The sequence below is a fragment of the Saccopteryx leptura genome, chromosome 2 (assembly GCF_036850995.1).
Source record: "Saccopteryx leptura isolate mSacLep1 chromosome 2, mSacLep1_pri_phased_curated, whole genome shotgun sequence".
Classification (NCBI taxonomy): Eukaryota; Metazoa; Chordata; class Mammalia; order Chiroptera; family Emballonuridae; genus Saccopteryx; species Saccopteryx leptura.
Window position 1 is genome coordinate 345,294,866 of NC_089504.1, and position 26,315 is coordinate 345,321,180.

General features: G+C 60.2%; 3 protein-coding genes across 3 annotated transcripts; all 3 read left to right on the forward strand.

Moving 5' to 3' along the window:
* The first annotated feature begins 2,440 nt into the window (after positions 1 to 2,440).
* Positions 2,441 to 9,662, forward strand: LOC136392325 (keratin, type I cytoskeletal 42). The gene is made up of 8 exons (XM_066364413.1): positions 2,441 to 2,911; positions 5,100 to 5,182; positions 5,302 to 5,458; positions 6,569 to 6,730; positions 7,325 to 7,450; positions 7,707 to 7,927; positions 9,215 to 9,264; positions 9,380 to 9,662. The coding sequence occupies exons 1-8, from the start codon at positions 2,441 to 2,443 to the stop codon at positions 9,475 to 9,477; spliced, it is 1,368 nt and encodes a 455-aa protein (XP_066220510.1). The 3' UTR covers positions 9,478 to 9,662.
* A 1,858-nt stretch (positions 9,663 to 11,520) lies between these two features.
* On the forward strand, positions 11,521 to 16,204 carry LOC136392151 (keratin, type I cytoskeletal 17). Its single transcript, XM_066364199.1, has 8 exons — positions 11,521 to 12,038; positions 13,107 to 13,189; positions 13,587 to 13,743; positions 14,353 to 14,514; positions 14,598 to 14,723; positions 14,814 to 15,034; positions 15,126 to 15,151; positions 15,977 to 16,204. The coding sequence occupies exons 1-8, from the start codon at positions 11,613 to 11,615 to the stop codon at positions 16,069 to 16,071; spliced, it is 1,296 nt and encodes a 431-aa protein (XP_066220296.1). The 5' UTR covers positions 11,521 to 11,612; the 3' UTR covers positions 16,072 to 16,204.
* Positions 16,205 to 22,688: 6,484 nt separating this feature from the next.
* LOC136392156 (keratin, type I cytoskeletal 16-like) lies at positions 22,689 to 25,697 on the forward strand. The gene is made up of 8 exons (XM_066364205.1): positions 22,689 to 23,381; positions 23,844 to 23,926; positions 24,069 to 24,225; positions 24,339 to 24,500; positions 24,594 to 24,719; positions 25,019 to 25,239; positions 25,330 to 25,379; positions 25,483 to 25,697. The coding sequence occupies exons 1-8, from the start codon at positions 22,863 to 22,865 to the stop codon at positions 25,545 to 25,547; spliced, it is 1,383 nt and encodes a 460-aa protein (XP_066220302.1). The 5' UTR covers positions 22,689 to 22,862; the 3' UTR covers positions 25,548 to 25,697.
* Positions 25,698 to 26,315: the final 618 nt, after the last annotated feature.

The following is a 26,315-nucleotide window of genomic DNA, read 5'->3' on the forward strand; positions in this document are numbered from 1 at the left end:
CGAGGGGAGGTGGTGCCTCACAGCCTGGCCCCCGGCCCCAGGTCCTGGCTCTGCTCCAGCCTCAGTGCTGGAGGGTAAGCAGTGCCTTCTCTGAGGGAGTGAGGCCGGCCTGCAGGGGGCAGGGGGCAGGGGGCAGGGGGCAGGGAGCAGGGGGCAGGGGGTTGAGGGCAGGGGGCAGGGGGCTGGGAGCAGGGGGCAGGGGGCAGGGGGCTGGGAGCAGGGGTCTGGGAGCAGGGGGCAGGGGGCAGGGAGCAGGGGGTAGGGGGCAGGGGGCAGGGGGCTGGGAGCAGGGGGCAGGGGGCTGGGGGCAGGGAGCAGGGGGCAGGGGGCTGGGGGCAGGGGGCAGGGGGCTGGGAGCAGGGGGCAGGGGGCAGGGGGCAGGGAGCAGGGGGCTGGGAGCAGGGGGCAGGGAGCAGGGGGCAGGGAGCAGGGGGCTGGGGGCAGGGGGCAGGGAGCAGGGGGCTGGGAGCAGGGGGCTGGGGGCAGGGGGCTGGGAGCAGGGGGCTGGGAGCAGGGGGCAGGGGGCAGGGGGCAGGGAGCAGGGGGCAGGGAGCAGGGGGCAGGGGGCAGGGGGTAGGGGGCAGGGAGCAGGGGGCAGGGGGCTGGGGGCAGGGGGCAGGGGGCAGGGGGCTGGGGGCAGGGGGCAGGGGGCTGGGAGCAGGGGGCAGGGGGCTGGGAGCAGGGGGCAGGGGGCAGGGGGCTGGGGGCAGGGGGCAGGGGGCTGGGAGCAGGGGGCAGGGGGCTGGGAGCAGGGATCAGGGGGCAGGGGGCAGGGAGCAGGGGGCTGGGAGCAGGGATCAGGGTTCAGGGGGCAGGGAGGGTCCAGCCAGCCCCTGGAGAGGGGTTCTTGGGAGTGTGGCTTTAGCAGGGGGTGGGGAGGGCTCTTTCCTCACTGCATGTCATTCTGTGTGAGGGTGACCAGCTGGTGCAAGGCCTGCCTCTGGCCTACACAGGTGACTTCAGGTTCTATTGATTTCCTCTCTCCCCTCAAGATGGTTTTAGAGTGCTAGGAAGTCCTTCCTGATGCCTAACCTCAGGAAACAGCCCTGGTGGTCTGAGCTTGGTTTTGAGCCCCTTCCCTCCACCCTCCAGCCCTCGGAACCCCCAGACTTCTTAGGCAGGGTGGGAGCAGGATAAGGCTGGGGTTCTCCCTGCTCTTCCAGATAGCTCAGGCTGTCCCCACACTTCAAGCCAGGAAACACTTTTACATGAGAGGCCACCCACTTTCTACGCGGGAAGTCTTTCCAGTAGTCTAGTCTCGTCACAGGATCTTAAGCCGCATGGAAAACCCGACTGCTTCCCTGTCCCTGTGTGTGGCGGAGTGCCCGGGCCACCCGCAAGCTTCCCCGTGGAGACAGGCTTGCCCTCCCCTGCCCATCCCATGGGCTCTGGCCACCCCTGGGAGCTCCCCATCCAGACAGGCCCTGTGCCAACGCCAGCGTCCTGGCAGCGCTGAAATGATTAGCGCCACGGAGATTAGGCTGGTAATCTCCTTGTCGGGCAGCGGCGGGTGCCAGCCGACGGGATGTGGGATCGCGCTGCTTCCTGGCAGCGCTGACCCGCAGATCCTGCTTCTCTGCCCTCATGCCTTCTGAGGGGGGACTCGGAATGGCTTTCCCCAGGTGCTGGGGGGATGAGCAGGAGAGGGCCCCTAACCCTCTGGCTTCCTCCTCTCCCTCAGTCTCTGATTGATGTCACTGGCTCCTCAGATTCCTTCAGAGACCGTGGGAGGCAGGAATTAGTCCCATTTTACAAACGAGGAAACTGAGGCTTATGAATTGACTTCCTATAAGACTTGGATCCGAAGCTCCCTAATCAACCCTGTGTCTATTCCCCTCAGATGGGGCTCCCCGGGCCAGCGCCACAGACTTGGGAGGGGCCCAAACAATCTGGGGGGCTCCCCAGGCTGGAGGCAGATTCTCCCTCTCAGCCCAGGGGCTCCTCAGGGCCACACTGGCCCTGGGCGAGGGTGTCACCCAGGCCTCTCCACCCTCTCCGCGGGGACCAGGAATGCTGGGTTGGGGGCCAGAGCCGCCTCTGGGGTTCAGGCTTGTGGAGCCTTGTTTTAGGCCCTTTCTGGCTCTTAGGGCTGGGTTCTCTAACTCCCCCAAGAATGAGCTCAGAAGTCTAATTGCTGCTGAGGATGGAGGATCACCCTAGCCTGGGGCCGCAGCTCCAACACCACCTTTGTTTCGAACAATGGGCTTCTAAGAGGCCACCTGCCCAGGCCAGGCTCTGGCAGGGGAGGGGTCCTGGGGGCTGCACTCAGCATGTCCAGCCTGAGCTCCAGGCCCTGGGCGGTTGATACACAGCAAATTACATGGCTGAGATTTTGGCTTTGACTTCAAGAGCTAGGGGCCCAGCCCCCTTATAACCTGGCTATAAAGGGCTGCCCAGGGTCTCTGTCCAGACCAGACACTGTTCCTGACCCGTGGACACCATGGCTGCCACTACCACCAGCATCCGCCAGTTCTCAACCTCCGGCTCTGTCAAGGGCTTGGGCCTGGGTGTGCCCACTGGAGGTTTCTCTCGGGTGTCCACGGTCCACATGGGGGGCGCCTGTCGAGTCCCCAGCCTCCTGGGAGCTGGAAGCTGCGGCAATATGTCAGTCTCTTCATCCCGCTTCACCTCAGGCCTGGGGGGTGGCTACGGTGGGGGCTATTCTTGCAACCTGGGTGGGGGCTTCAGCCCCAGCATCGGTGTGTCAGAAGCCCTGCTGGGGGGCAGCGAGAAGGAGACCATGCAGAACCTCAACGACCGCCTGGCCTCCTACCTGGACAAGGTGCGCGCCCTGGAGGAGGCCAACGCCGACCTGGAGGTGAAGATCCGGGACTGGTACAAGAAGCAGGGCCCCGAGCCTGGCCGGGACTACAGCCCCTACTTCAAGACCATCGAGGACCTGAGGAACAAGGTGTGTGGACCGGGCAGCTTCCTGCCCTCTGCCCTTTGTCCTTAGTACCTGCTTCTGACTCAGTGCATCCCCACTTGGGACCTCTGTGGACATTCTCTTCTAGCTCAGATCTCCATCGTTCAGTCACTCACTCGATCTGGCACTTAGCTCACCTCTCAGGCCTGGAGGGCGTCCTGTGCAGGGAGGTTGTTTGGAGCTCTCCGTTTCTGGCGGAGTATATTTGGGGTGGGTGATGGAGGAGTAAACTGGGGGCTTCAGGATTTTGGAGGCAGCAGATGGCATTCCAGGTAGAGAGAACAACGCGGGCAAAGGCATAGTGGTTAGGAAGAGTTGGGTGTAGCCTGCTGGGAGGTGAGGCTGGACATCTCCTTCTTATATTCCATTCCCTCTTGGTCTGCCTGCCTGCTTGACCTCCTCCAGGCAGTCCTCCTGGATAAATGGCACTTGCCTCTAATCCCCAGATCTTGAGGTCCCTTCAACACTTTGAGGATCTGTCTATGCCCTGTTCATTGTGCTGATTTCACTGTTTGGCATGTCTCATGGCTGCTCCCGTTGTGGGTCCTCTGTGCTTTCTCCATGATGGTCACTCTGGGGGTCCCTGAGGGCAGACGGGGGGGGGGAGGGTCCTTGAAGGAAGCAGCGTTGTTTTTCTACACAGACCGGAAGCTCCTCAGGGAAAGGAATTTCTCTTAGTCTGAGGAAGGAGACAGCTCTCTCTCTCTCTCTCACACAAGCCTGCCTTCTAAGAACATGGCCTTGGCATTCTGTGAATGTGGCACTTGGGTCCCCCAGGGGGTACTTGAGTGTTGCAAGCGCTGGAGGCAGCTGGGAGGTCAAACAGAAGCAGAGAACCAGGCTTGGGGGAAGCAGGAGTGGGGCCCGATGGCCCCCCATGGTCAGGCCTGTTCATTTTCCTGCTTTTCAAGGGGCTTTGCCTGTCCCTTCCTGGGACCTCTGCCACACAAGGAATTGCTGCAACTGCCCTCTGGAAGCAGAGCTACTCTGTCAGTGCCAGAGCGGATGCTGGGCTTGGTCCGGGCAGCGGGGAACACAGGGGAGCCCTGATGAGTCAGTGCGCTTCCAATTCCATTCGGGGTCAGCCAGTTCCTCAGCCAGCTGCTCATCACCAGCCCCCAGTGCACCTGGCGCCAGGCCTCCGCCTCTGAGTCACTGCACCCTTCAGGGGTTTCTGCAACCGCCCCTCACTGGGTCCAATCAGCATCCCGAGGGAGGTGAGTGGGACGGACCCACTGAGGTTTGCGGTGGGTAACAAACTGGCCCGGTGAGCGACAAGGTCAGTTTCCAGACCCAGGACGAGCTCCCGAGGCTGCTCTTGCTTGCTGGGGCTTCCCCGTTACACCTCCCACAGTTCAGCGCTCAGCTTTGAAAAGTTCCAAGTTCTACCTGGCTCATCTGCTCCCTCTGGGCCTCACTCGCCCTCGACCCCCAGCTCCACGGCCCTTGATGGGAGCTTCTCTTGGGCGTTTGTCACAATGACAATAACAACAGCAGTAATAATAACTAACGTTCTGCTCCTTCCAAAGTCTCCCGTGTTCTCATTTAACCCCCCCCCCCCCCCGATAACCCTGAGGGAAAGAAAGCTTTGCCATTAAGTTTGAGATGGGGCCAGTTGTAACCTCATTAATTAACTAATTAATCGCTTAATTAAACTAGTGTTTCCTGGAGGTCGACTCTGGGCCAGGGACTGTGCCCAGAGCTGGAAATTCTGAAGGGAACAAGACAGACGTGGCCTTGCGCCTGGAACTCAGAGTTCATTGGAAGAGGAAATAACCAAAAATGCTGTGGGGAAAATCATGCTTGGAAGAAGTGCTGTGAAAGTGAGATGGGCAGGGAGGAGGTATGTCCAGAAGAGGGACCCAGATGGGGAATTGAGGAGGACTTCCTGGAGGAGATGGCAACTGAGTTTAGAGGTAAAGTTAGTTGGGAAAGAGGGAGTGAGGTTCAGGTGGCTTGGGCAGTGACCCCACAGTTGTTGAGGAGTACATATGGGTCTGTTTTCCGGCATCATGGTCACCTATGCCTGGGCATTGTGCCCTCATCACTCTGTGAGTCCCCCAGCAGGGTCCTCAGAGGAGGACCTCCTTTATTCTGGCTGCAAGAGGGGTGTTGCTGGGCCTTCCTGGGGCTGCTGAGGATGCTTGTTCATGGAACCCATCATCTCCCCCAGATCCTGGCGGCCACCATCGACAACGCCAGCCTGGTGCTGCAGATCGACAACGCCCGTCTGGCAGCCGATGACTTCCGGACCAAGTGAGTCCGGGCCTCCGGGGCTGCTGGCGGCGGGTCCGGCTCTGCCCGTCACAGAGCCCTCTGTGTGTTCGAGAGGGTGTGCTGTGGTCCTCCGTGGCTCACGCCTCCACCCCTCGCAGGTACGAGACGGAGCTGAACCTGCGCATGAGCGTGGAGGCCGACAGCAACGGCCTGCGCCGGGTGCTGGACGAGCTGACCCTGGCCAGAGCCGACCTGGAGATGCAGATCGAGAATCTGAAGGAGGAGCTGGCCTACATGAGGAAGAACCACGAGGAGGTGAGGCCAGCTTGGGAATGAACGCAGGAGAAACTGGCCTGGAAACAGGCAAGGCTGGGGCCTCTGAATTTTCCTGGCCCGGGGCTACGCTCTGCATTGACTGCCCAGCCAGGGTAGGTTCCTGGCCCCTGACCTGGGCACCCTCAGAGCGTCCTGGGTAAGGCTTGGAGGACTCTCCCTCCACGAAGATCGTTTCCATGTCCTTTAAAGCACGGCCCACTGTGTGGTGGCAGTTAACTATCTAATGAGCAAATCAGTCAAGGAACAAGAATGTTAATTGTTACAATTAATTATAATGGGATAGTCATAACAATGAACACCTGCCCAGCCCATTACAAGTGATTCACAGCAATTATTTCTGTGATACGAACAGCAGTGCTGGGAGAAGGGTGCTCGTTCTGCCCATTACCAGGGAAGACACTGAGGCTCAGAGAGGTTAAGGGGTTTATCCAAGGCTGCACAGACATCATCCCTCTGATCCATCTGACCCATGTCCACATCCAGGTCTAACTCCACCACTCGGCCACCTCTCTCAGCTCCTTTTTCAGAGAACTCTGGATCCCAGGGGCCCCAAGATTCAACCCAAGACCTTGCAGGACTAATGAGCCTGTGATTTCCTTCTCAGCTGACCTCTGCACTGACCTGAGCTAGGAGAGCCCGATCCTCAAGTAGCAGGAGCCAGGGAATGTCTCCAACTGGCTTCCAGGCTGGTTAGAGGGCTTGCATTTCCTAACGAAGTCTGGTCCTCCCAGTGGACTGGGGGCTACTTTCCCCCGCTCTGTGCTGCGTGGTCGGCATGGGTGACAAGGGTGGTGAGTGAGGTTGTCCTGGGTCCCTCCTGCCATGACAGAGAGTTGCCCTGTCTCCTGCACCAGCATACACTGGGGGTGGACACCGAGCATGTGCTGGGGAGGATGTTTGATATCTACAGCCCTGCACATTTGAGACATGACATCTGCCTCCACCTTCAGGGTGAGGAGCTGTTGGCCTGCCTGCCTATCTGTCTGTCTGTCTGTCTGATCTGCGCCTGTCTCCCCGAGGTGGAGAAGGCAGGCCCCAGGGTCTCTCCCCGGGAAGGCCCTGGGTGAGCTCCTGCTCTCCTCTGCCCAGGAAATGAACGCCCTGCGAGGCCAGGTGGGTGGGGATGTCAACGTGGAGATGGACGCCGCCCCCGGCGTGGACCTGAGCCGCATCCTGAACGAGATGCGCGACCAGTACGAGAAGATAGCGGAGAAGAACCGCAAGGACGCCGAGGACTGGTTCTTCAGCAAGGTGGGTGGCCGTGTGTGAGCAGGTGTTCGCGCGCGCGCGTGTGTGCACACACACGTGTGTGCATGTGCTGTGTGCTGAGTATGGGCTGGAGAATGCGTAGTTCCACAGACTGTTACCTCTGGAAGGACCTTAGGAAACTGGCTGGACCCACCTTCACGTTTAGATGCAGACTGTGAGGCTCAGGGAGGTCTCGTGTTCACACCCCCTCTGCTGTGGCCGGGGGAACAGAGCCAGGTCTCCTCACCCCCCACGAGGGCTTCTCCTGCACAGGCCTCTATAGGTGTGTGTGTTTGGATACAGAGCATTCCCTTAGAAAACACACACTGAACCGTGACAGCTCCCCTGGATGGTAACAGGCACAAAAGGAACAACCCCAGGGCCTGTCTTTGAGCAAAACGACTGCACAGCAGGGTGAATTCAGCTCGTTCCCCTGTGGGCATAGAGGGTGTCTGTGTGCAGGTGTGCTTGGAGCCCCATCGAGGCCAGTGAGGTGCTGGGGGGGCAAGCCCAGAAAGTCAGGGCTCAGGGTGGCCGCTGTCCTCTGCTCCACTGCCACAAGCCTCCTCAAGGCCCCATGGCCCACCCTGCTTCTAGACGGAGGAGCTGAACCGCGAGGTGGCCACCAACACGGAGGCCCTGCAGAGCAGCCGGACGGAGATCACCGAGCTGCGCCGCTCCGTGCAGAACCTGGAGATTGAGCTGCAGTCCCAGCTCAGCATGGTAGGGCTTCCGTCCCCTCTCTGCTTTGTCCCTGTCATCCTAGGGTGGGCTCAGCCTCGTAGATGCCCACCCCCCAACACAGAGAACCAGAGACTCCCTCACTGTGTCACTTCACACAACGACATGGGTCCCTCTCTGGCCTCGTCACCGCCCCACCACGCTGGCTGCACCCATAGCCTTACACAGTGGGGTCCCCCTCTGGGTGGGGAAGGGTCCCATCTGTATCTCACCCGGCCACCTATCCCCTGACCCACAGAAAGCATCGCTGGAGGGCAGCCTCGCGGAGACTGAGGCGCGCTACCGGGCCCAGCTGGCCCAGCTGCAGGGGCTCATCAGCAGCATCGAGCAGCAGCTGAGCGAGCTGCGCTGTGACATGGAGCGCCAGAACCACGAGTACCAGATCCTGCTGGACGTGAAGACCCGGCTAGAGCAGGAGATCGCCACCTACCGCCGCCTGCTGGAGGGCGAGGATGCCCAGTGAGTAGGGGCGCCCAGGCAGCTGCTCAAGTGATCTGGGGCCGTTTCAACTGGGGAGGGACGTTTCAGCTGCAGCACAGCACCAGCAAAGGCCAGGAGGAGATGTGGAGGCTTGCAGGGGGCGAAACCGAGATCGTTGGCTAGGGTCTGGCTATGGTACTGGATGCCACATTAAAATAGACTATCTGGGCCCTGTCCGGTTGGCTCAGTGGTAGAGCATCGGCCCGGCATGTGGAAGTCCCGGGTTCGATTCCCGGCCAGGGCACACAGGAGAAGCGCCCACCTGCTTCTCCACCCCTCCCCCTCTCCTTCCTCTCTGTCTCTCTCTTCCCCTCCTGCAGCCAAAGCTCCCCTGGAGCAAAGTTGGCCCGGGTGCTGAGGATGGCTCCATGGCCTCTGCCTCAGGTGCTAGAATGTCTTTGGTTGCAATGGAGCAACGCCCCAGATGGGCAGAGCATTGCCCCCTGGTGGGCATGCTGGGTGGATCCCAGTTGGGGACATGCAGGAGTCTGTCTCTCTGCCTCTCTACTTCTCACTTCAGAAAAAAACAAAACAAAACAAAACAAAACCAGACTATCTGGTAGATGTTGAGGTGCTATGGAAGGGTTTTGAACAGCACAGGTATGATCAAGATGTCCCAGAACATTCACGCTGGCTGCAAAGGGAGGAATACATCAGCAAGGCCAGGGTGGGTCAGGGGGACTGGGCAGGAGACAGGAGCAGAGGCAGGGAGAGTATGGCTTGCACGGGACTCACTAAGTGTTGAGTGAGCACATGAAGGCATGGGTAATGTTGACCCTGGGTTTCTGGTTCTGATGACTGGTGGTTGATCACGCCATTACTTGGGGTGGGACGAGGAGCAGGGTGGCAATCTGGTTTGGAGTTGGAGGTTGGATTGGGGCCCTATGCAAGGGAGCTGAGAATATCCCGGAGTCTCCATGCTTAGTCATGCATTCCAGCTTTTTTGTTTTCTGAAAATGGTGAAGTCCATCTATAGTCTAACTACAGTCTCTCTAGCTTTAATTGAGTCTATTTGTTGGGCCCTGTGAGATATGGAAAAACCACTTGCTTAACTTCTTCTTGTAAATTCTGATTAGCTCCTGTTGGGATGTCCCCTTTCCTACTTTGGCCCTCTGGGCCTGTGCCCTTTGACCCTTGCGGTTGCCATTCTTTTCTGTGCACTTGCTGCTGTGATTTCTCTCCGATTTGCTGGGACCTCTCTCCCCTCACCTTGGGCTTCTCCAGCTGCTTCTCCTAGGTTGACAGGTCCCCTCTCTTTTCCTGTAGCCTGACCACCCAGTACTCCTCGTCCCTGGCCTCGCAGCCCTCCCGGGATGGTAAGAACGGAAAGTCCAGAGTGGGTGGGAGAGTCTGAGGACCCTACTGTGTGGCAGACTGGGGGCGGGGCTCTGGCCTGAGGGTCCCTGCACTCCCCTCCTCTATCCTCTGCAGCCACGGTCACCAGCCGCCAGGTGCGCACCATCGTGGAGGAAGTCCAGGATGGCAAGGTGGTCTCCTCCCGGGAGCAGGTCCACCGCTCTACCCACTGAGGCTCCCTTCCACTTGCAACAGCCCGGCCTTGAAGGTCGTGGGGCAGACAACGCCTCCAGCTCCTAGCACGCTACTGCTGAGCCCCAAGTGCCCACTGCCCAAGAGCTGTTGTCTTTCTGTATCTGCTTCCCACAGCCCCTTGCGGAGGGGGCCGCCTGAGTTTGCCCCAGTGACCACTATTAAAGCTTTGCCTCAAGTTCAATGCCTCCTGTGATCTGGCGTGGTCATTGGCTTGGGGCAGTGTAGGCTGAGGGACTGGAGGAGGAGGATAGTGTGTTGAATATTTGGGTGGCGCTTGTCACCTGCCAACCTGTTCTACCCACCCAATCAGGCCTGGGGCTTCTGGGAGGGTGAGAGGAGAGGAGGCAGGAGGATCGAGGGTGGGGGGATGGGACAGCCCAACAAGCTGGGAAAGTTTCAAACAAGCAGCCCTGGAAGTCCCCAATGCCCATGGCTGGTCCCTGGGAGGGCCCTTAGACGGTTCAAGGATCTGTGACTACTATAGAGAGCTCCCGCCTCCGCCCCCGTGGGACAGAGCGGCTGAGTGGGGGGCTTTCTGAACAAGCGGTCCGGGACAATGACGGGTGAAAGGAGGTGGTGGCCGCATCGCCAGCCCAGGATGCCAGCCCGGCTCTGCCCAGCTCAGGGGTGTGTGTGTGTGTGGGGCGGGGTGGCTGGTGTGTCTGTGAACGTGGGGGGCGTCCTGTTTGCTTTGGTGGCTTGGCAGCTGCCAGGCTATTAGGGAATTTCTCTCAGCTGCTGGCGGGGGCTGTCTGGGCCTGTCTGGGAAGTGGAAGCCATCGGCAGTCTGAGACACACCACTCTCTGCCCAGCGTGCCTGCTGGGACACTGGGGCCCAGGCTGGGCCGGGGGTGGTAGGCAAGGCAGGGTGCAGCTGGTGGGGGTCTCAGGGTCCATCCTGGAGGGTCTTGTCAGGGGACTGAGTGGGGCCTCTGGGGAAGGCTGTGCGTTGGGGAGGACTGGCTGGGAGGGTCTCAGGAAGACCCTCTTCTTGGGTAGTATCCGTAGGCTGAGTCTTAAGGTATATGCCGCTCACCTTCCTCTGAGGTCTCTTGGGGTACAGGAGGGTGGGAGGGGGCATGGCCTTCGGTTCTCCCAGCTCCCTTTTACCTCGCCGCTCCCCTCCCAGCTGTCATTTCCCCATCCTGTAGCTAAACTCCTCTTTGCCCACCCACGCCCAGAACCTCCCCACCTGTTAGAGGGAGGTGAGGAAAGGTTCGTCTGGGTCACCAGGAGTCCCAGGGAGGGAGCAGGTCAGAAAACTGGCCCTGTGGAATTGTAGCCTGTGGAGCACTCCTGTGGGGTCAGGGCTGTGTAGAGGGGGCCAGTGTGCCCAGGGTCCTGGGGTGGGGGGAGCTGGTGCTGTGGGGTGAGGGAGGAAGCCCTGCCAGCCCGGTCCCACGGGTGTGTGGGGGCAGTGGGACTCCATCCCTCTCAAGCCCCGGTTTCCTTCTCTATGAAATGAGGTGGTCACCTGAGACCCGACAACGCTGTGGTGAGCTTGGTGGTTTAGGTCCAGTTCCCAAGGCGGGAAGGCGGCTCCGTCTTCGCTATCTCCCCAGCGCCAAGCCCGGGGCCAGAACTGTGGATGGCGTGGTGTGCACTGAAGGACGGTCACCTTAGGCTAGGGGCTGCTGGGTTCCCCAGCCGTTACCAACCAGACACAGGGGCAAGGCGGGCCGGCCGGGGTGGCAGCTGCCTGGGAGGGCTCGGTGGTGAGGACGGCGACATCCTGCCTCTCCTCTTCTCCATATTAGGTCATGGGAAAGCGTCGCTGGAGGGCCTGCCTGAATCACAGGTGCCGGGCTTACGACCAGAGACATGCACACACGCATGCTGACGCCCAGCACGGGGGTTCAGAGAACCCCCCGCTGGTGGGAGGGGAGGGGGCCCACAGCCACTTGGGAGCTGGCAGAGCGCCAGGGGTGATGAAAGCCCAGGGGAATGGAAACAGAGGAGCAAGCCTGTTGTAATCGCCACGCCCGCCCACGTGGCGTCCTATAAAGCAGCCAGGCGAGCCCCGGCAGCAACACCAGCAACACGCTCGCACCGTAGGCTTCCCTCCTCTCTAGCCCACTCGCCCTGTGCCTGCTCGCCGCCCGTGGCTGTCGCCATGACCACCACCATCCGCCAGTTCACCTCTTCCAGCTCCATCAAGGGCTCCTCCGGCCTGGGGGGCGCGTCCCGCTCCTCCTGCCGGCTGTCTAGTAGCCTGGGGGGTTCCTGCAGGCTGGGGTCGGCCGGCGGCCTGGGCAGTGCCCTCGGGGGCAGCAGCTACTCCAGCTGTTACAGCTTCGGCTCAGGCAGCGGCTATGGCGGCAGCTTTAGCAGTGTGGACGGGCTGCTGGCGGGAGGGGAGAAGGCCACCATGCAGAACCTCAACGACCGCCTGGCCTCCTACCTGGACAAGGTGCGCGCCCTGGAGGAGGCCAACGCGGAGCTGGAGGTGAAGATCCGGGACTGGTACCAGAAGCAGGCCCCAGGGCCCGCCCGTGACTACAGCCACTACTACCAGGCCATCGAGGACCTGAAGAACAAGGTAGGGCCGGCTGGGGACGGAGGGCCCGCAGGAGTTATGACTTCTTTCTCCTGCACCTCCTGCCCAAAGCTGGAGTCCAGCCGGGGCTGTCACAGGCCTCAGGGGACGGGCAGCTTGGCTCCAGCTTAGCCTCTGGGCACCCATGTCCTGGCTGCTCTGTGGCTCGTGTTATTCTTATTCGGGGTCAGCAGGCTGGGCTGGGGACAAGCAGGACTCATGGAGCCCCTCTGAGCCTCAGTTTCCTCATCACAGAGCTCCTTGCCGCCTTGTGCAGTGATAGGATGAGGCGAGTGGACACATGCAGAGGGCTGGGCTCACGAGGCTGCTAGATATGTGGACGGTTCTTGCCTTGGAGCAAGAGGGGGATCTGGGGTGACGATGATGTGAGGAGTCTGAGCGAGCGCCTGACGGCACCTGCTGGGAGGTGGAGACAGGACCAAGGGGTGGAGCCTCAGAGGCCTCTCATGAGCCTTATTTAGAGATTTTTCTGCCATCCTTTTTGCTGCCCTCTTAAGAACTGAGCTGAGCAAACCTGGGGGGGGGGGCAGGGCTACCTGCTGGAGCCCCAGGTCAAGGCTTAGCCAGGGCTGTGATTTCTGATTTGAAAATACTCTTTAGCGAGGATTTCTTTAGCTTCCCTTTCGGGGGTGCCTCTCAGGGCACCCTCTCCCTAACTATAAAATGTGGGGGTTGTCCATATCCCCTCTGTGTCCTGGGACAGCTTCTGCCCTGAGGCGTCCCCCCATTCTCTGGCCTCCCCACATTCCCAGCCTGAGAACTCCCTGTGCTGCCTGCTCTGGTTTAGGGCAGAGCCTGGCCGTGGGGGTCTGTGGTGGGGAAGGCAGGTCCTGGGGGAACAGGAGGCAAGTTTCAGCACATCAGACTCTTGCTGGCCCAACCTTTGTCAACAATTACAGCACAGGGAAGGGGGAGAGGCTAGGCGGGAAGGGAGCCTTCCTGGAGAAGGTAGCTACATCCTGGCCTCCAGGCAGGAAGACCCATTTCAGGACTCTGGTCTGGGTGGAGTCACCCCCACCCAGTGATCTGACCATTCTCCCATCTCCCCAGATCCTCACGGCCACCGTGGACAATGCCAGCATCCTGCTGCAGATTGACAATGCGCGCCTGGCTGCTGACGACTTCCGCACCAAGTGAGCCTTCGCCACTGAGCTGGGCAGCGGCTGGGGCCGCCCCTCCACACCCTCGGACCCTCGGTCGCTTGTGGAACAGGCCAGGGTGGGGGAGTCTGAGGGTGGGGGAGCCCACCTCTTGGTCCAGGAGGCTGCAAATTCTGAAGGTTGATGGGCTTAGGCAGATAATGGAAGAGAGCAAGAGGAGGCAGGAGGCAGAGAGGAGAAAAGTAGTCAGCCAGGTGAGGGTAGGGCCTTACCCTACCTGTTCCCAGGGCCCCAGGGCTGGAAATTGCTTCCTCTCCTCCCCATCATCATTCCTCTGAGCCCTTCGAGCCCTGGCCAGAGCGGGATGTTGGCCACGCCCTGGCCCTGCCAGCCCAAGTGTGTAGCCTGAAGCCTCTGGTTCCCTTGGCAGGTTCGAGACAGAGCAGGCCCTGCGCGTGAGCGTGGAGGCCGACATCAACGGCCTGCGCCGGGTGCTGGACGAGCTGACCCTGGCCAGAGCCGACCTGGAGATGCAGATCGAGAACCTGAAGGAGGAGCTGGCCTACCTGAGGAAGAACCACGAGGAGGTGAGGTGGAAGGGGTGGCAGGGCGCTGAGGCTGTGCCGAGGCTGAGACCGAGGGCAGGGGACAGGCAGGTGCCCCGGGGCTGGTCACCTTACAGGGCTGCCCAGTCTGTGGAGCCCTGATTCCCCGGCTCCAGAGCCAGTGTGCGGTCCAGCCTCCTTCCTGCTTTCCTGCCTCTGAGGAGCCTCCCAGGGGCCCACAGAGGCCGCTTCTGCCCATGCGCCGGCCTCCCTCACAAGGACAGGGGATAGGTGAAGAGCTCTCCTCCTAGTCCTCGCTCAGACCTTTGACTCTGGGCCCTGTGAAGAAGTTTGGAAATTAGAGGAGATATTCTGGGGGCACAGGCCTAAGAATGAGATATTATATTTGGAAAGCCCTCAGTCTAACGGGGGAGACAGAGAATCTATTCTCAGGGTGTCCCCAGACTGATGGAGGAGGCCAAGGCCCTAAAGAGCGGTGAACAGAAGTCACTAGGAGGGCCTGAGGGTAGAAGACAGGCAGATGGCGGGAGGGTTCCTTGGGAGGGGTCTGGAGAGCTTGTGTGGGAAGGGTTGGGAGTGAGAGGTCAGGACAGGCCCGGATGCCAAGACCGCAATCCCTGTCCCCCGTAGGAGATGAACAGCCTGCGAGGCCAGGTGGGCGGCGAGATCAACGTGGAGATGGACGCTGCCCCCGGCGTGGACCTGAGCCGCATCCTGAACGAGATGCGCGACCAGTACGAGAAGATAGCGGAGAAGAACCGCAAGGACGCCGAGGACTGGTTCTTCAGCAAGGTGGGTGTCCTCCGGGGTGGAAGGCACCCGGGAGACCTGCCTCCCAGGAACTTCCAGGATGAATGGTGTTTTCTTTTCTGCAGACAGAGGAGCTGAACCGCGAGGTGGCCACCAACAGCGAGCTGGTGCAGAGCGGCAAGAGCGAGATCTCCGAGCTCCGGCGCACCATGCAGGCCTTGGAGATCGAGCTGCAGTCCCAGCTCAGCATGGTAGGGGCGCTGCCAGGCCTGGGTGGGCCCTGGACCCTAGAGGGAGCATTGGCCACCCTCTCTGACCCTGCTTCTCCTGCCCTCTTACAGAAAGCATCCCTGGAGGGCAGCCTGGCGGAGACAGAGAGCCGTTACTGCGTGCAGCTGTCCCAGATCCAGGGGCTGATCGGCAGCGTGGAGGAGCAGCTGGCCCAGCTGCGCTGTGATATGGAGCAACAGAACCAGGAGTACAAGATCCTGCTGGACGTGAAGACCCGGCTGGAGCAGGAGATCACCACCTACCGCCGCCTGCTGGAGGGCGAGGATGCCCAGTGAGTGGGGCCCGGGGCCAGGGCTGTGGGCCGGGGATGGGGTGGAGCTCTCAGACCCACATCTAATCTCCTCTCTTTGTTTTCTTTGCAGCCTGACTCAGTACAAGCCCAGAGAACGTAAGGATCTCGGTAGCTGAAGGCAGGGCAGCATGGGGCAGGCACCCATTTGCACCTTGCTGAGGGAGGGTCCCCAGGAGCCCCCGGGAAATGATCCTTAGCAGAGGTCGGGAGAGACCCATTAGAGCTCAGGACTGATGCTCAGGGGAGTCAGATGCAGGAGTCCCTGTCTGGTCTGATCGGGGAGGGGCAGGGAGATGGTCCTTATCCTGGAGCTCCTAGTCTAAGGAGGAAGCATGGTCCTAGCTCCGGGGATTCTCATCTGATGGGGAGACAGGGACATGGTTTCATGATCTTGGCTCTGAGATGGTGCAGATGGGCAGCAGCAGTCCCAACTGGGCTCTAGTCTGACGAGGGAGAGAAACTTGGCCCTTGTACTCCTGGCTGATGGAGAATATGAAATCCTAGCCCTGGGGTCTGCAGTCTGGTGGAGGTGATGGAGACCAGGTTCTTGCCACGGAGTGCCCAGTCTTGGGGGAGTGGGGGGTGGCGGAGCGTAGCCCACGTCCTGGAGACGGCGGAGAAAGGGGGAGCTAGACCTTATATTGTGGAGCGCCTGCTCAGCGAGGTGCCTCTCATGCAGAAGGACACGTGGGTCAGAATCCCACCACCCATCTGGGGTCAGGGCTCACGCAGGGGCACCAGCAGAGGGACAAGGTGAAAGGGAGGGAGGAGGGAGGACAGGGGGACACGCATGTGGGTGTGATCTTGAGCCAGCAGAGGTGTGGACACCAAGTGGCCAGGGGGAGAGAGCGGCTCCTCTCGGGGGCGGGCGCTGAGCCAAGGTCTCTCAGCCCTGCCAACCTCTGCGTGTCTGTCCCGCAGCCGTGACCACCCGGCAGGTGCGCACCATTGTGGAGGAGGTCCAGGACGGCAAGGTGATTTCCTCCCGCGAGCAGGTCCACCAGACCACCCGCTAAGGACCGCTTCCCTGGCCCGGCCCCCGGGGGCCCCTCATCGGCCCTGCGGCCTGTGACCTCCCAGCCCTGGTCCCATGGCGTCTAGTCTCTTTCCCATCCCCCCTGCCTGACCAATAAAGCTTGTTGACTCAAACATGGAATGCATCCTGGTTGTGGCCATTGAGGTGGGCCCCAGGGAGGACCGGCTGAATGGAAGCGGGAGCGTGGGACGGGGTAGGGGAGGAGTTCATGGACACCCACTGTTGTTAACTTAGGCAGGCGTCCCCAAACTACGGCCCACAGGCCGCATGCAGCCCCCTGAGGCCATTTATCCAGTCCCCGCTGCACTTCCAGAAGGGGCACCTCTTTCATTGGTGGTCAGTGAGAAGAGCACTGTATGTGGTGGCCCTCTAACGGTCTGAAGGACAGTGAACTGGCCCCCTGTGTAAAAAGTTCGGGGACCCCTGATAGAGCCTCAGACCAGGGTAAAGAGTAGGTCTGGGCAGAGCTTGTGTGTGTATGTAGGGTGGGGGGGCTTTGCATTTTCCCAGAGCCAGCGATCTGAGGGAAGGTGGTCCAGGCACCGCCAGACCCAGGGTGGGGGTCAGTGTACGGGGGTCTTAGGTGGCCTCTTCTTGGCCTATAAGTAAGTCTGTGACCATTGGCAGTGGCTTCCTCTTGCTGAGCCTCATTTTCCCATCCATACATGGAAGGAAGAACTCAGATGTGGACAGGAAGAAGCCAGAGTTGTGAGAGATGATGCACCCAGTCAATTGCTCCTCAAGGTCCCTCCTCCGAGAGGGGGCAGGGAGTGGGCAAAGACGGAAGTCTGGATCCTCTCGGGAGAGGCACAGAGGGCGGGAAGGCGGGGGAGGCAGCTTGGATGGTCAGGACGCCATCGCCTCACCCTGGGAATGTGAGCCAGAGACCTGTGCTTCTGGAGAAGGCTGCGGACCCCAGGCAGCCGCAGGAGAAAGGCGGGGCTTCTCTCAGGGAGGTCGCCTCCAACGGTCAGCCGCTTCTCAGGATGGGGTGCTGGGGGGCAGGGTGTGTCCCCTCAGCTCCAGCAGCTGGAGGTGGGGGTGGGTGGGAAATACATCCTGGGGAGAGGACACAGGACTCTCTGGGCCCCAGCCCCTTCCTCTCTAGTGGAAGGTGATGAGTAGTTAGGGAGGAGCCTGACACCTGAAAGTCTGTCTGCCTTTGAGTAAATCCGGAAATCACGGGGTGGGGCGAGTCTGCGTTCCTGCTTTTCTCTGAGAAGTGGGAGTGGGTGGAAGGGGCTAATGAGAGGAGGGGTGCCCCCAGTTCACTGACAGGCCTGGAGCTGTCCACCGCTGCACAGTCAGACCAGGTTGTCCAAACACCTGCTCCATCTCGGTGCCTGGAGACTGAGGGTGGGGCTTGGGCGGGGCGGGGGTAGGCGCAGGGGCAGCAGTGGCACTAGTGCTGTCTAGGAAGTGGGCAGCTGGGTGTGAGGCTCTGGACAGGTCCCAGGCCCTCTCTGGACCTCAGAAGCCACAGAAGCAAGGGATGAGGATGAGATGAAGTCCAGCTAATAGCCCTTCTGGCCCCGATACTGGGGACAATAAGGACAGTGAGCTTCTTGCTATGGCGGGGACCGCTGGCTGGCACCTGGAGAAAACCTGTGTCCACAGAGGCAACTGCAGCACTCCAAGCGAGCTGGGTGTGCGGGCTCCGTTCCATCAGAGGCTGGTGCCTCTCAGCTGCCTGAGCAATAGTCAGGGCAAAAATGGAGAACAGGCAGGTGGCACTGTACCCCCAGACCCCCGCTGCGCATCAACCCACAACCAGCAGAACCAGTCTTGGGCTGAGGAAGGCTTATCCGGAGGGTGATCTCATTTATTTGAACAACCGTCCCAGGAAGCGGGAAGGCTCTGGGAAGAGGCGCCCCATTGTGTGAACAGGGACACTGAGGTTCGGAGAAACCGTGACTCAGCCCTTGTCTGGAGCCTGGCATGTCAGGGGTGGAGCAAGGTGCTGGATGGAGACAGCTTTGCTGGGAAGAGGAACCAAGAGCCCCACCCCCTGCCTGATCTCGGGCTCTTAGGCAGCGGTTCTCTCTCCGCAGACTCCAGGGGTCCTCGCCTACTGATGCAGTGGCTGAGGGCAGGCCAGAGCGTGGGGCTGACCAGAGACAGCCTGGACAACCTTGTCCCTCGGCTGGGGAAGAATCCCTGCCCACAAAGTGAGTGGGGGGGGGGTCAGGACCGAGGAGCCCCAGGGGTGCTGAGAGCTGGCTAGAGAGGCAGTGGCTGCCGCGCTGGGGCTGAGGGTCTGCAGGAAGTCGTCCTGGGCCCAGAGAGAAAAAGAGGACCCGCCCTTTCCAGAAGTGCTCAACCCAGGCCTGGGCAGGTGGGGGTACGGGGCAGAGTGACTAGGTTCAGGGGCCTATGGCCCCTTGGGAATGGTGTGGAGAACTTCGATGGTTTTGTCCCCACGCTGACCCAGGTTGCTGGGGACATTGCCTGGGGCTGGACCGGGAGACCCAGTGTGGGACTCTGCAGAAGGTCTCATGGTTCATCTACAGCCACTCACCCACTGCACAAAATATTGTGCCCGCTATTCAGTGAATTGGTTGATCAGTGCCCTTGGCGAAGCCTCACCCACTCTCGTAGGATGGACCCACCCGCACTTGCTTCTCAGTCTCATGCCCGGGCCAGTGGTAGCCAGCCCCTGTGACTCCCTCCACCACTCCCACATTCTGGAAGGGTGACCTGGCGGTGTTCCTGCAGGGAGATGACATGGCAGTCACTGGCCATGTCACACATGATGCTGCATCGCTCTGTGCCTGGGTCTGCAGGGGCCGGGGGAAAACAAGGGACACAGGCTCTGGCCTGCAGGGGTCCCGAGGGTCCTAGCTGAGGAGTGGTGAGCACGGCACAGTGGCAAGCTGACAATACCCCCTCAGCACTTATACCCTGTGGGCCTCTTGGCCACCCCATGCTGTGGGTGGCTGAGGCAGAGGGACCACAGCCAGGACAGTTCTGCCACCAGGCACAGAGCTGAGGCTGTAACTGAACCTGACTCAGCAATGAGCTTCCCTGAAGGCTTCTTGGTTGTGCAGACCATTGTGAGGGGCTGTGACAACCTCCACCCTCAGAAGAGGGGCATCAAACATAGCAAGGGCCTGGCAATTCAGATTCATGCAGATCCTGGGACTAGTCATGGGCCAGAGCCTGGGTCAGGGACATTTGTTCACTCCCAGAGAGCCTCCCCCCACCCCCTGTGGATGCCTCCCCCAGTGTAGCTTGAGGACACTGTACCAGGGTGGTCTCTGCCCCTCTCCCTACCAGGCAGGATGCCCCCAGGGCGTCTCTTCTTGTTGTTTTTGTGCATCTGAGTGCACACAGTAGGTGCTTTATAAATATTTGTGAATAAATGCAGTATGGCCACCGGTCTGTGCCAGGTGCTTTATTTATTTTGCCTGTAACATGCCTATGAAGTAGTGCTGATCTTCCTGTTTCCCAGAGAAGGAAACTGAAGCTCAGCGAGGCAGAACAAATTATCCAGTATCTGATCCCTTCTCGCCAGACTCCAGGTTGCTCTGTCTGGGCTTGTCCAGCCTCTTCTCTCTTCATCCTCCCCTGGAGCCGGTGGTTCTGGCTGCCACCAGGGGCTGAAGACCCTGCAGTCACCTCCTTTTCCCCCCAGTCCCCGCCAGGGTCCCCCTTCTCCTGACCCCATCCCCCAGGCCTGACTGGTTTCCGGGAAGAACCCCATTCCCAGGGTGGTGCTGATGCAACGGGCCGGAGCAGGGCCCGGGCGTCTGGATGGGGTGCCGCTGATCAGTCAGGCTTGGGAATCACGGCAAGTGAGCTGTGCGATTGGCCAATAATATTTCCCAGCCAAGTCTGGAAGAGATGACCTCACACCCGAGATGGGACGGCCCAAGGAGAGAGGAAGGAGGCGAACCCATGGCCTGGAGGAGTGCCAGCCTGGTGATTCGGGCACTTGGCAACCTTGGGGCAGGTGTAATGGAGGAAATGCTCCCACTCCTCTGCCAGCTCAGGTCTTCTGGGGCCCAGCTGAGGCTGCCCCTGGCTCGGCCACCTTCTGAAGAGGATCTCCAGGCGGCCCACTCCCTTACTGCTGGGGCTCAGAGTTGGTGACACTCACCCAGCTGCATCCTGAGGGCAGAGCATCGCAGGGTTTTCTGCACATGGTGCTCTATTCCCACCTTAGTCTTCTCTCCTGGTCAGATGATAAGTTCCAAAGTCAGAGATCATGTCACATTTCCCCCACCCCGTCTGTCCCCAATGCTGGACACGGGATAGGTGCCTGGTCTGTGGTGTGGACTGAATAGTTTGAGGGGTTGGTCAGCAACTTCTTTCTCAAAGCTTTTCAGCCCAGGCAGCTCCCTGGATCTTCAGGGCTGAGCCTGGGTGCAACCACTTAACCCCCACTTAAGTGGGAGGGGTCCAATTAGACAGGAGGAGGAAGGGGTGCTTGGGACAGAGAAGGAAAGCTCCCAGAGGCCAGATCTGAGTCTCTGCGTCTCTGCCTCCGTGCTCTGCAAACTGGGACAAGTCTTTCACTCTCTTTGGTTGGAGCTTGGTGACTTTTGGTGACCTCAGAGGTCATTTCCAGTTCTGAGAGTGATAAGCCTGTAACTGGAGCTGAGCTCCGAGCTCATGCTGACACTTGGAATAGTAGGATTTCTGTCCAAACTCCCGGGGCCCCTTGGCACATTTAGGGGTTGTGGGGAGGGGAGCATCTCCCAGGCCTTATCCTAAAGGCGTATGCTGGGCACCAACTCTGCTAATACCCCTGGGCCCTGTGCCCACAAGCCCAATGACTGACGGAACGCAATGTGGCAGTAACAAAGCCTGGCTGTGCTGAGGCAGAGAATTTCGAGGTGGTATCGCCCAGCAGAGCTCAGGTTGAGGCAAGCCCTCTCTGCCCCCCTCACTTTGACAGAGGCGCTTCAGCGCAAGGACAGCAGCCAGCTCTGTGGGTCACCCCTCAGACTACCCTGAGGAGGCCTCTGATTTTGGGTCCAGACCCCCCCAATCCTGCCTCTGGCCCTTGGGCCAGGGTCATGCACATTGTGGGCGGAGCTTCCTCCCTGCACTGTGGGAAGGTAGATGAGAATGGACACCCCTGGTGCCTGCCTGCAAGGCCCCCGTGGGAAAGTGGAGATGGCCCGAGCTCCGGGTTCCAGTCCCGGACTAGTGACTTTAGGAGAATCACCCTTCTCTCTGGTTTTCCTTCTCCTTCGCAGGATTAATTCAAGACGATGATGTCTGTTGAGGATGCACTGAGAGAGCGGTTCAGGATGGTGGGGAGGGTTTGAGCTGGATAAATAGACAGACAGGGGTTCAGACCTCCGCTCCCCATCGACTGGGGTCTTGGGAAGTCCACTTACCCTTCAGCTCCCTGCCTGTGAACTGGCGGCAGGCACAGGCGCCTCATAGCTCCATGCGGCACATGTAGGGCCCTCTGTGCAATGCTTGAGCACGGCAGGTGACCAGAGAAACATCTTGTCTCCTTTCTCAACTGAATGAGTGAAGCTGCCAAGCTCAGCTAGGACTCTGTGGTCACCCGAGAGAAGATCGTCAGGAACTGAGCCTCGGTTACAATGTGTGGGGGACTTGAAAGCCCATTGTGGGGTCAGTGGTCACTCGTGGCACCAGTGGCATGACAGGGACTCCTTCCCATCTCAGTTTTCAGTGGGTGCCAGTGGTGAGGAGGAGCAATGCATTGGGGGTGGGCTGGCCAAAGGGTGGGAGAAGGGGGTGCAGAGGGAAGGGCCGGGGTGCAGGAGGGCGTTGCCAGAGCTCAGAGGTGGGTGCGAGCAGGAAGGTGACGGGCAGCTGTGCTGAAAGAAAGGATGGGGAGCTGAAAGCATGGGTGAGAGTCAGAGCTGGCCATCGGGGAAGGGCCAGCGAAGTCCATATATGGTCCTCTGGGGGGGGTGCTGTGTCCTCCCCTTTTACAGACAAAAACCCCGAGGCCCAGAGGGGCTAAAGCACAGCCTATGCCGTTGTAAGGGGCAGAGCCAGGATCCAACCGGCACCTGTCCAGATTCCCAGTGCATGCTGGTTCCGTGGTACATACACTTCTGAGGTCCTGCGGACTCAGCGGCAGCCTCCAAAATGAATTGGATCCAGTCAGGGAAAGCAAGTCATAGAATTTTTAGAACTAGAAAGGATTTCAAGATCTCTCAGTCCAGCCTTGTCATTTTGCTGAAGGGAAACAGGCCCAGAGAGGGTAGGTGAGGGGCCTCAGGTCACACAGTGAACAAAGCGGAGCTGAGCCGTGAACCCAGCTCTCCCATCAGAACCCAAAAACCAGGTACGTAGGATCCCGATGGCTGCATCCTGAGACAACCCTGGGATGGCATCACTGAGGTTGTCACCGTGGGGCAGGGAGTCCTTCTCTGGGCTGACTCACTGCCTGGGGACGCAGCCTCTACAAAGCCTCCTGTGCCAAGGCCCTGCTGTCCCCTCGGGCTCCAGGAACCGGAGCCGATTCCTGCCGCCCAGCCTGAGTCACGACCGACTCGCTTTTGTGTGTCTTCTCTTGGCCCCACACCCCCCAAAGCTGGGTGGGAACTCCGAGCAGGGCAGAGAAGTGAGTCGACCCCGGCGGAGTAATCTGGAGTGGGGAGTTGGCCGGGACCTGAGTGATGAAACCTGGAGGGGAACCCGGAGTCAGCAGTTGGGAGGGCCCCGCCTTCCCGGGGCATATAAAGGTGCCTGAGGTTGAGACAGCCGCAGCATCCTCTCTGAGCACCTCTTCTCTCTGCCGACTAGCTCGCTCACTCACTCACCTCCCTCCTCGACACCATGACCACCTGCAGCCGCCAGTTCACCTCCAGCTCCATGAAGGGCTCCTGTGGCTTCGGGGGTGGCTCTAGCCGCATGTCCTCCGTCCTGGGCGGAGGGTCCTGCCTGGCCCCCAGTGCTTTCGGGGGCATGTCATTCTCTCGCTACTCCTCCGGGGGGGCCTGCGGGCTGGGGGGCGGCTATGGTGGTGGCTTCAGCAGCAGCAGCAGCAGCTTTGGTGGGGCCCTGGGAAGCGGTTTCGGTGGAGGATGTGGTGCTGGCTTTGGCGGTGCCGGCTTTGGTGGCGCCTTCGGTGCTGGCTTTGGTGGTGGCGATGGCGGACTCCTCACTGGCAATGAGAAGATGACCATGCAGAACCTCAACGACCGCCTGGCCTCCTACCTGGACAAGGTGCGCGCCCTGGAGGAGGCCAACGCCGACCTGGAGGTGAAGATCCGGGACTGGTACCAGAAGCAGCGGCCCGCTGAGACCAAGGACTACAGCCCTTACTTCAAGACCATCGAGGACCTGAGGAACAAGGTGGGTGGGCCAGGTGGGCGGCTCTGGTGGGCGGAGCATTGAGAGAGGTCTTGGAGGCAGTAGCTCTTAGGGAAACCACTTGGTGGCATCTCCATTTTACAAACAGGAAGACTGAGGCCAGCCATGCATGGCCAAGGGCCGTTCAGGGAGTTGGTGGCAGAAGGTCTTTTTCTAGCATCAAGGTGTCTGACTGGACCTAGAACCCTGACTTTTTATTCCTTGCATGCCTTCTTTGCACTGCACCCTCAGTTGGCGGGGGAGGTCGGGTGCATCTCCTACCCACCCTGAGCTGAGTGGAGAAGGCATCCCTGGCTGGCTGGGGGAGCACAGCGCCTGACCTGTCACCCAGGCAACCCTTAAACTTGGGGAGGCTCCTTTCTCCCCCCGGCACTCTTCACCCCTGAGCAGCAGGACCCTGACTAACCCTGCCCTTGGCTAATCTTGCCCCTCCCCTCTCTGCAGATCATTGCAGCTACCATTGAGAACGCTCAGCCCATTCTGCAGATCGACAATGCCAGGCTGGCAGCTGATGACTTCAGGACCAAGTGAGCGTCCCTGTGGCCGGGCTGGAGGCAGAGAGCAGAGGGTGGGGGCGAGCCGTGGGGCTGTCTATCCGGGAGGACCAGCAGGTCTTGAGCCCCAGAAGCCTCATGGATGCAACCTGATGCCCTGACCTCTGTCTGCCAGGTATGAACATGAGCTGGCCCTGCGCCAGAGCGTGGAGGCCGACATCAACGGCCTGCGCCGGGTGCTGGACGAGCTGACCCTGGCCAGAGCCGACCTGGAGATGCAGATCGAGAGCCTGAAGGAGGAGCTGGCCTACCTGAGGAAGAACCACGAGGAGGTGAGGTTGCTGTTGGCGTTGTCAGTAGGGGGCTGGTTCACTGGGGCTGCAGATGCACCTGGAGTGAAGAAAGGGGTCAGCTGAACTGACCCCCTTTCGCCATCCCTTCCTAGGAGATGCTTGCCCTGCGGGGTCAGACTGGCGGGGACGTCAATGTGGAGATGGACGCCGCCCCCGGCGTGGACCTGAGCCGCATCCTGAACGAGATGCGAGACCAGTATGAGCAGATAGCCGAGAAGAACCGCAGAGACGCCGAGGCCTGGTTCCTGAGCAAGGTGGGGCTGGGCTCCTCAGCCCTCCTGCAGCCCTTCCCAGCCAGGGGAGCCTCTGCAGCGCCTCACGCCTTCTGCTCTTTTTTCCGAACTCAGACCGAGGAGCTGAACAGAGAAGTGGCCTCTAACAGTGAACTGGTGCAGAGCAACCGCAGTGAGGTGACGGAGCTCCGGCGGGTGCTCCAGGGCCTGGAGATCGAGCTGCAGTCCCAGCTCAGCATGGTATGAAAACCTGGCCCCAAACCTCCAGTGATGTCCACCAACCCCTCTACATGGTCACAATACAGTTCCACCTCTCTTTCCCCAAGAATGGGACTGGAGGGATCATTGTACCCATCACATAGATGGAGAAATGAAGGGCCAGAATGGTGGAATAGTTTTTCTCTATTTTGTCTGGCCCATCAGTAGCCCAGCTGGGGTCAAAACCAAGCACCTCACAGAAAACATGCCCAGAGACCTGGAGGGACAGCAGTGACCGCCTTTGATGGCTCTCTTTCTCTCTCTCTCTCTCCCACTAACAGAAAGCCTCCCTGGAGAGCAGCCTGGAGGAGACCAAAGGCCGCTACTGCATGCAGCTGTCCCAGATCCAGGGCCTGATTGGCAGCGTGGAGGAGCAGCTGGCGCAGCTGCGGTGTGAGATGGAGCAGCAGAGCCAAGAGTACCAGATCCTGCTGGACGTGAAGACGCGGCTGGAGCAGGAGATCGCCACCTACCGCCGCCTGCTGGAGGGCGAGGATGCCCAGTGAGCACACCCCCACCCAGTCCTGCCCCACAGACCCTTTGGCTCCCTGCTGCTCCCAGCACCTCTAACCGCTCTGCCTTTTCTCCCCAGTCTGTCCTCGGCTCAGCTCACGTCCAGCCAATCCTATTCTTCCCGAGATGGTAAGGCTCCTGAGGGTCCCGGGCACTCCTGCCCTCCCTTCACCCTGGGTGGGGCCCGCTGAGCTCCCAGAGCCCTTCTCACGGACTCTCTTCTCTCCCACAGTCTCCTCCCCCAGCCGCCAGACTCGGCCCATCCTCAAGGAGCAGGGCCAGAGCTCCAGGCCGTGAGCTGTCTCCCCCGGAGCTTGCTGCCACCGGCCGGCCTCGCCTCCCGAGGGCCTGGGTCAGGCCTCTGTTCTCCCAGCGCAGGTCCCCGCTGTCTCCCCTCCCTCTCCGCTGGTGGTGGGCTAATAAAGCTGACTTTCTGGCTGATGCAAACCTGTGTGGTCTCTGTTCGTGAACAGATGAGAGGGGAGTTGAAGGGCCTCCCAAGAACCTTCTGGGACCTCACAGCCCAAGGGATGCTGGAAAGAGCAAAGCTCAGAAGAGTTTGTTAGGGTCTTCCTGGAGGTCTCTCCCTGCCATTGTGGGGGTGGGAGGTGAGACAGGGGGGGAGGGAGCTCACACATGTTGACAGGTACCATGTGAGGCATTTTACAGAGGTTCTTCCCTTAGACCCTTCTAACAACTCTGTCAACTGGGTGTGGTCAGGCCCATTTTGGAATGGAGACAACAGTGGGTTCAGAGAGGTTAAGTAACTTGCATGAGGTCACACAGATAATAAGTGGTTTGATTGCGGTTCACTCCCACGGCTGGCTGGCTACAAAGTCCATGCCTTTCCTTGATACCACCCTATCTCATTAGGTATTTTGGCTCACAGACTCCAAAGCTGGAGCTCTTCACTCTGCCCCCTGGTGCCCCACATTGGCATACAGTGATCTTTGCACTGGAAGGTAGAAAGTGGGCTGCTGCCTTGGGGATGGTACCCCTGGTGAGCCCTTCTTCTCCCAGCCCACTCCTCCTCATCACCCTTAGCAACTCCTTCCTTGTCCCCAG

What these genes read in the sequence shown, in the direction of transcription:
- LOC136392325 (XM_066364413.1), top strand. Translation starts at nt 2,441, where the DNA reads ATGGCTGCCACTACCACCAGCATCCGCCAGTTCTCAACCTCCGGCTCT. An exon ending in TCGAGGACCTGAGGAACAAG is followed by an intron (nt 2,912 to 5,099) that starts GTGTGTGGACCG and finishes CATCTCCCCCAG; the next exon opens with ATCCTGGCGGCCACCATCGA. An exon ending in AGGACTGGTTCTTCAGCAAG is followed by an intron (nt 6,731 to 7,324) that starts GTGGGTGGCCGT and finishes CCCTGCTTCTAG; the next exon opens with ACGGAGGAGCTGAACCGCGA.
- LOC136392151 (XM_066364199.1), top strand. Translation starts at nt 11,613, where the DNA reads ATGACCACCACCATCCGCCAGTTCACCTCTTCCAGCTCCATCAAGGGC. An exon ending in GCTGACGACTTCCGCACCAA is followed by an intron (nt 13,190 to 13,586) that starts GTGAGCCTTCGC and finishes TTCCCTTGGCAG; the next exon opens with GTTCGAGACAGAGCAGGCCC. An exon ending in TCAGTACAAGCCCAGAGAAC is followed by an intron (nt 15,152 to 15,976) that starts GTAAGGATCTCG and finishes TCTGTCCCGCAG; the next exon opens with CCGTGACCACCCGGCAGGTG.
- LOC136392156 (XM_066364205.1), top strand. Translation starts at nt 22,863, where the DNA reads ATGACCACCTGCAGCCGCCAGTTCACCTCCAGCTCCATGAAGGGCTCC. An exon ending in AGGCCTGGTTCCTGAGCAAG is followed by an intron (nt 24,501 to 24,593) that starts GTGGGGCTGGGC and finishes TTCCGAACTCAG; the next exon opens with ACCGAGGAGCTGAACAGAGA. An exon ending in ATCCTATTCTTCCCGAGATG is followed by an intron (nt 25,380 to 25,482) that starts GTAAGGCTCCTG and finishes TCTCTCCCACAG; the next exon opens with TCTCCTCCCCCAGCCGCCAG.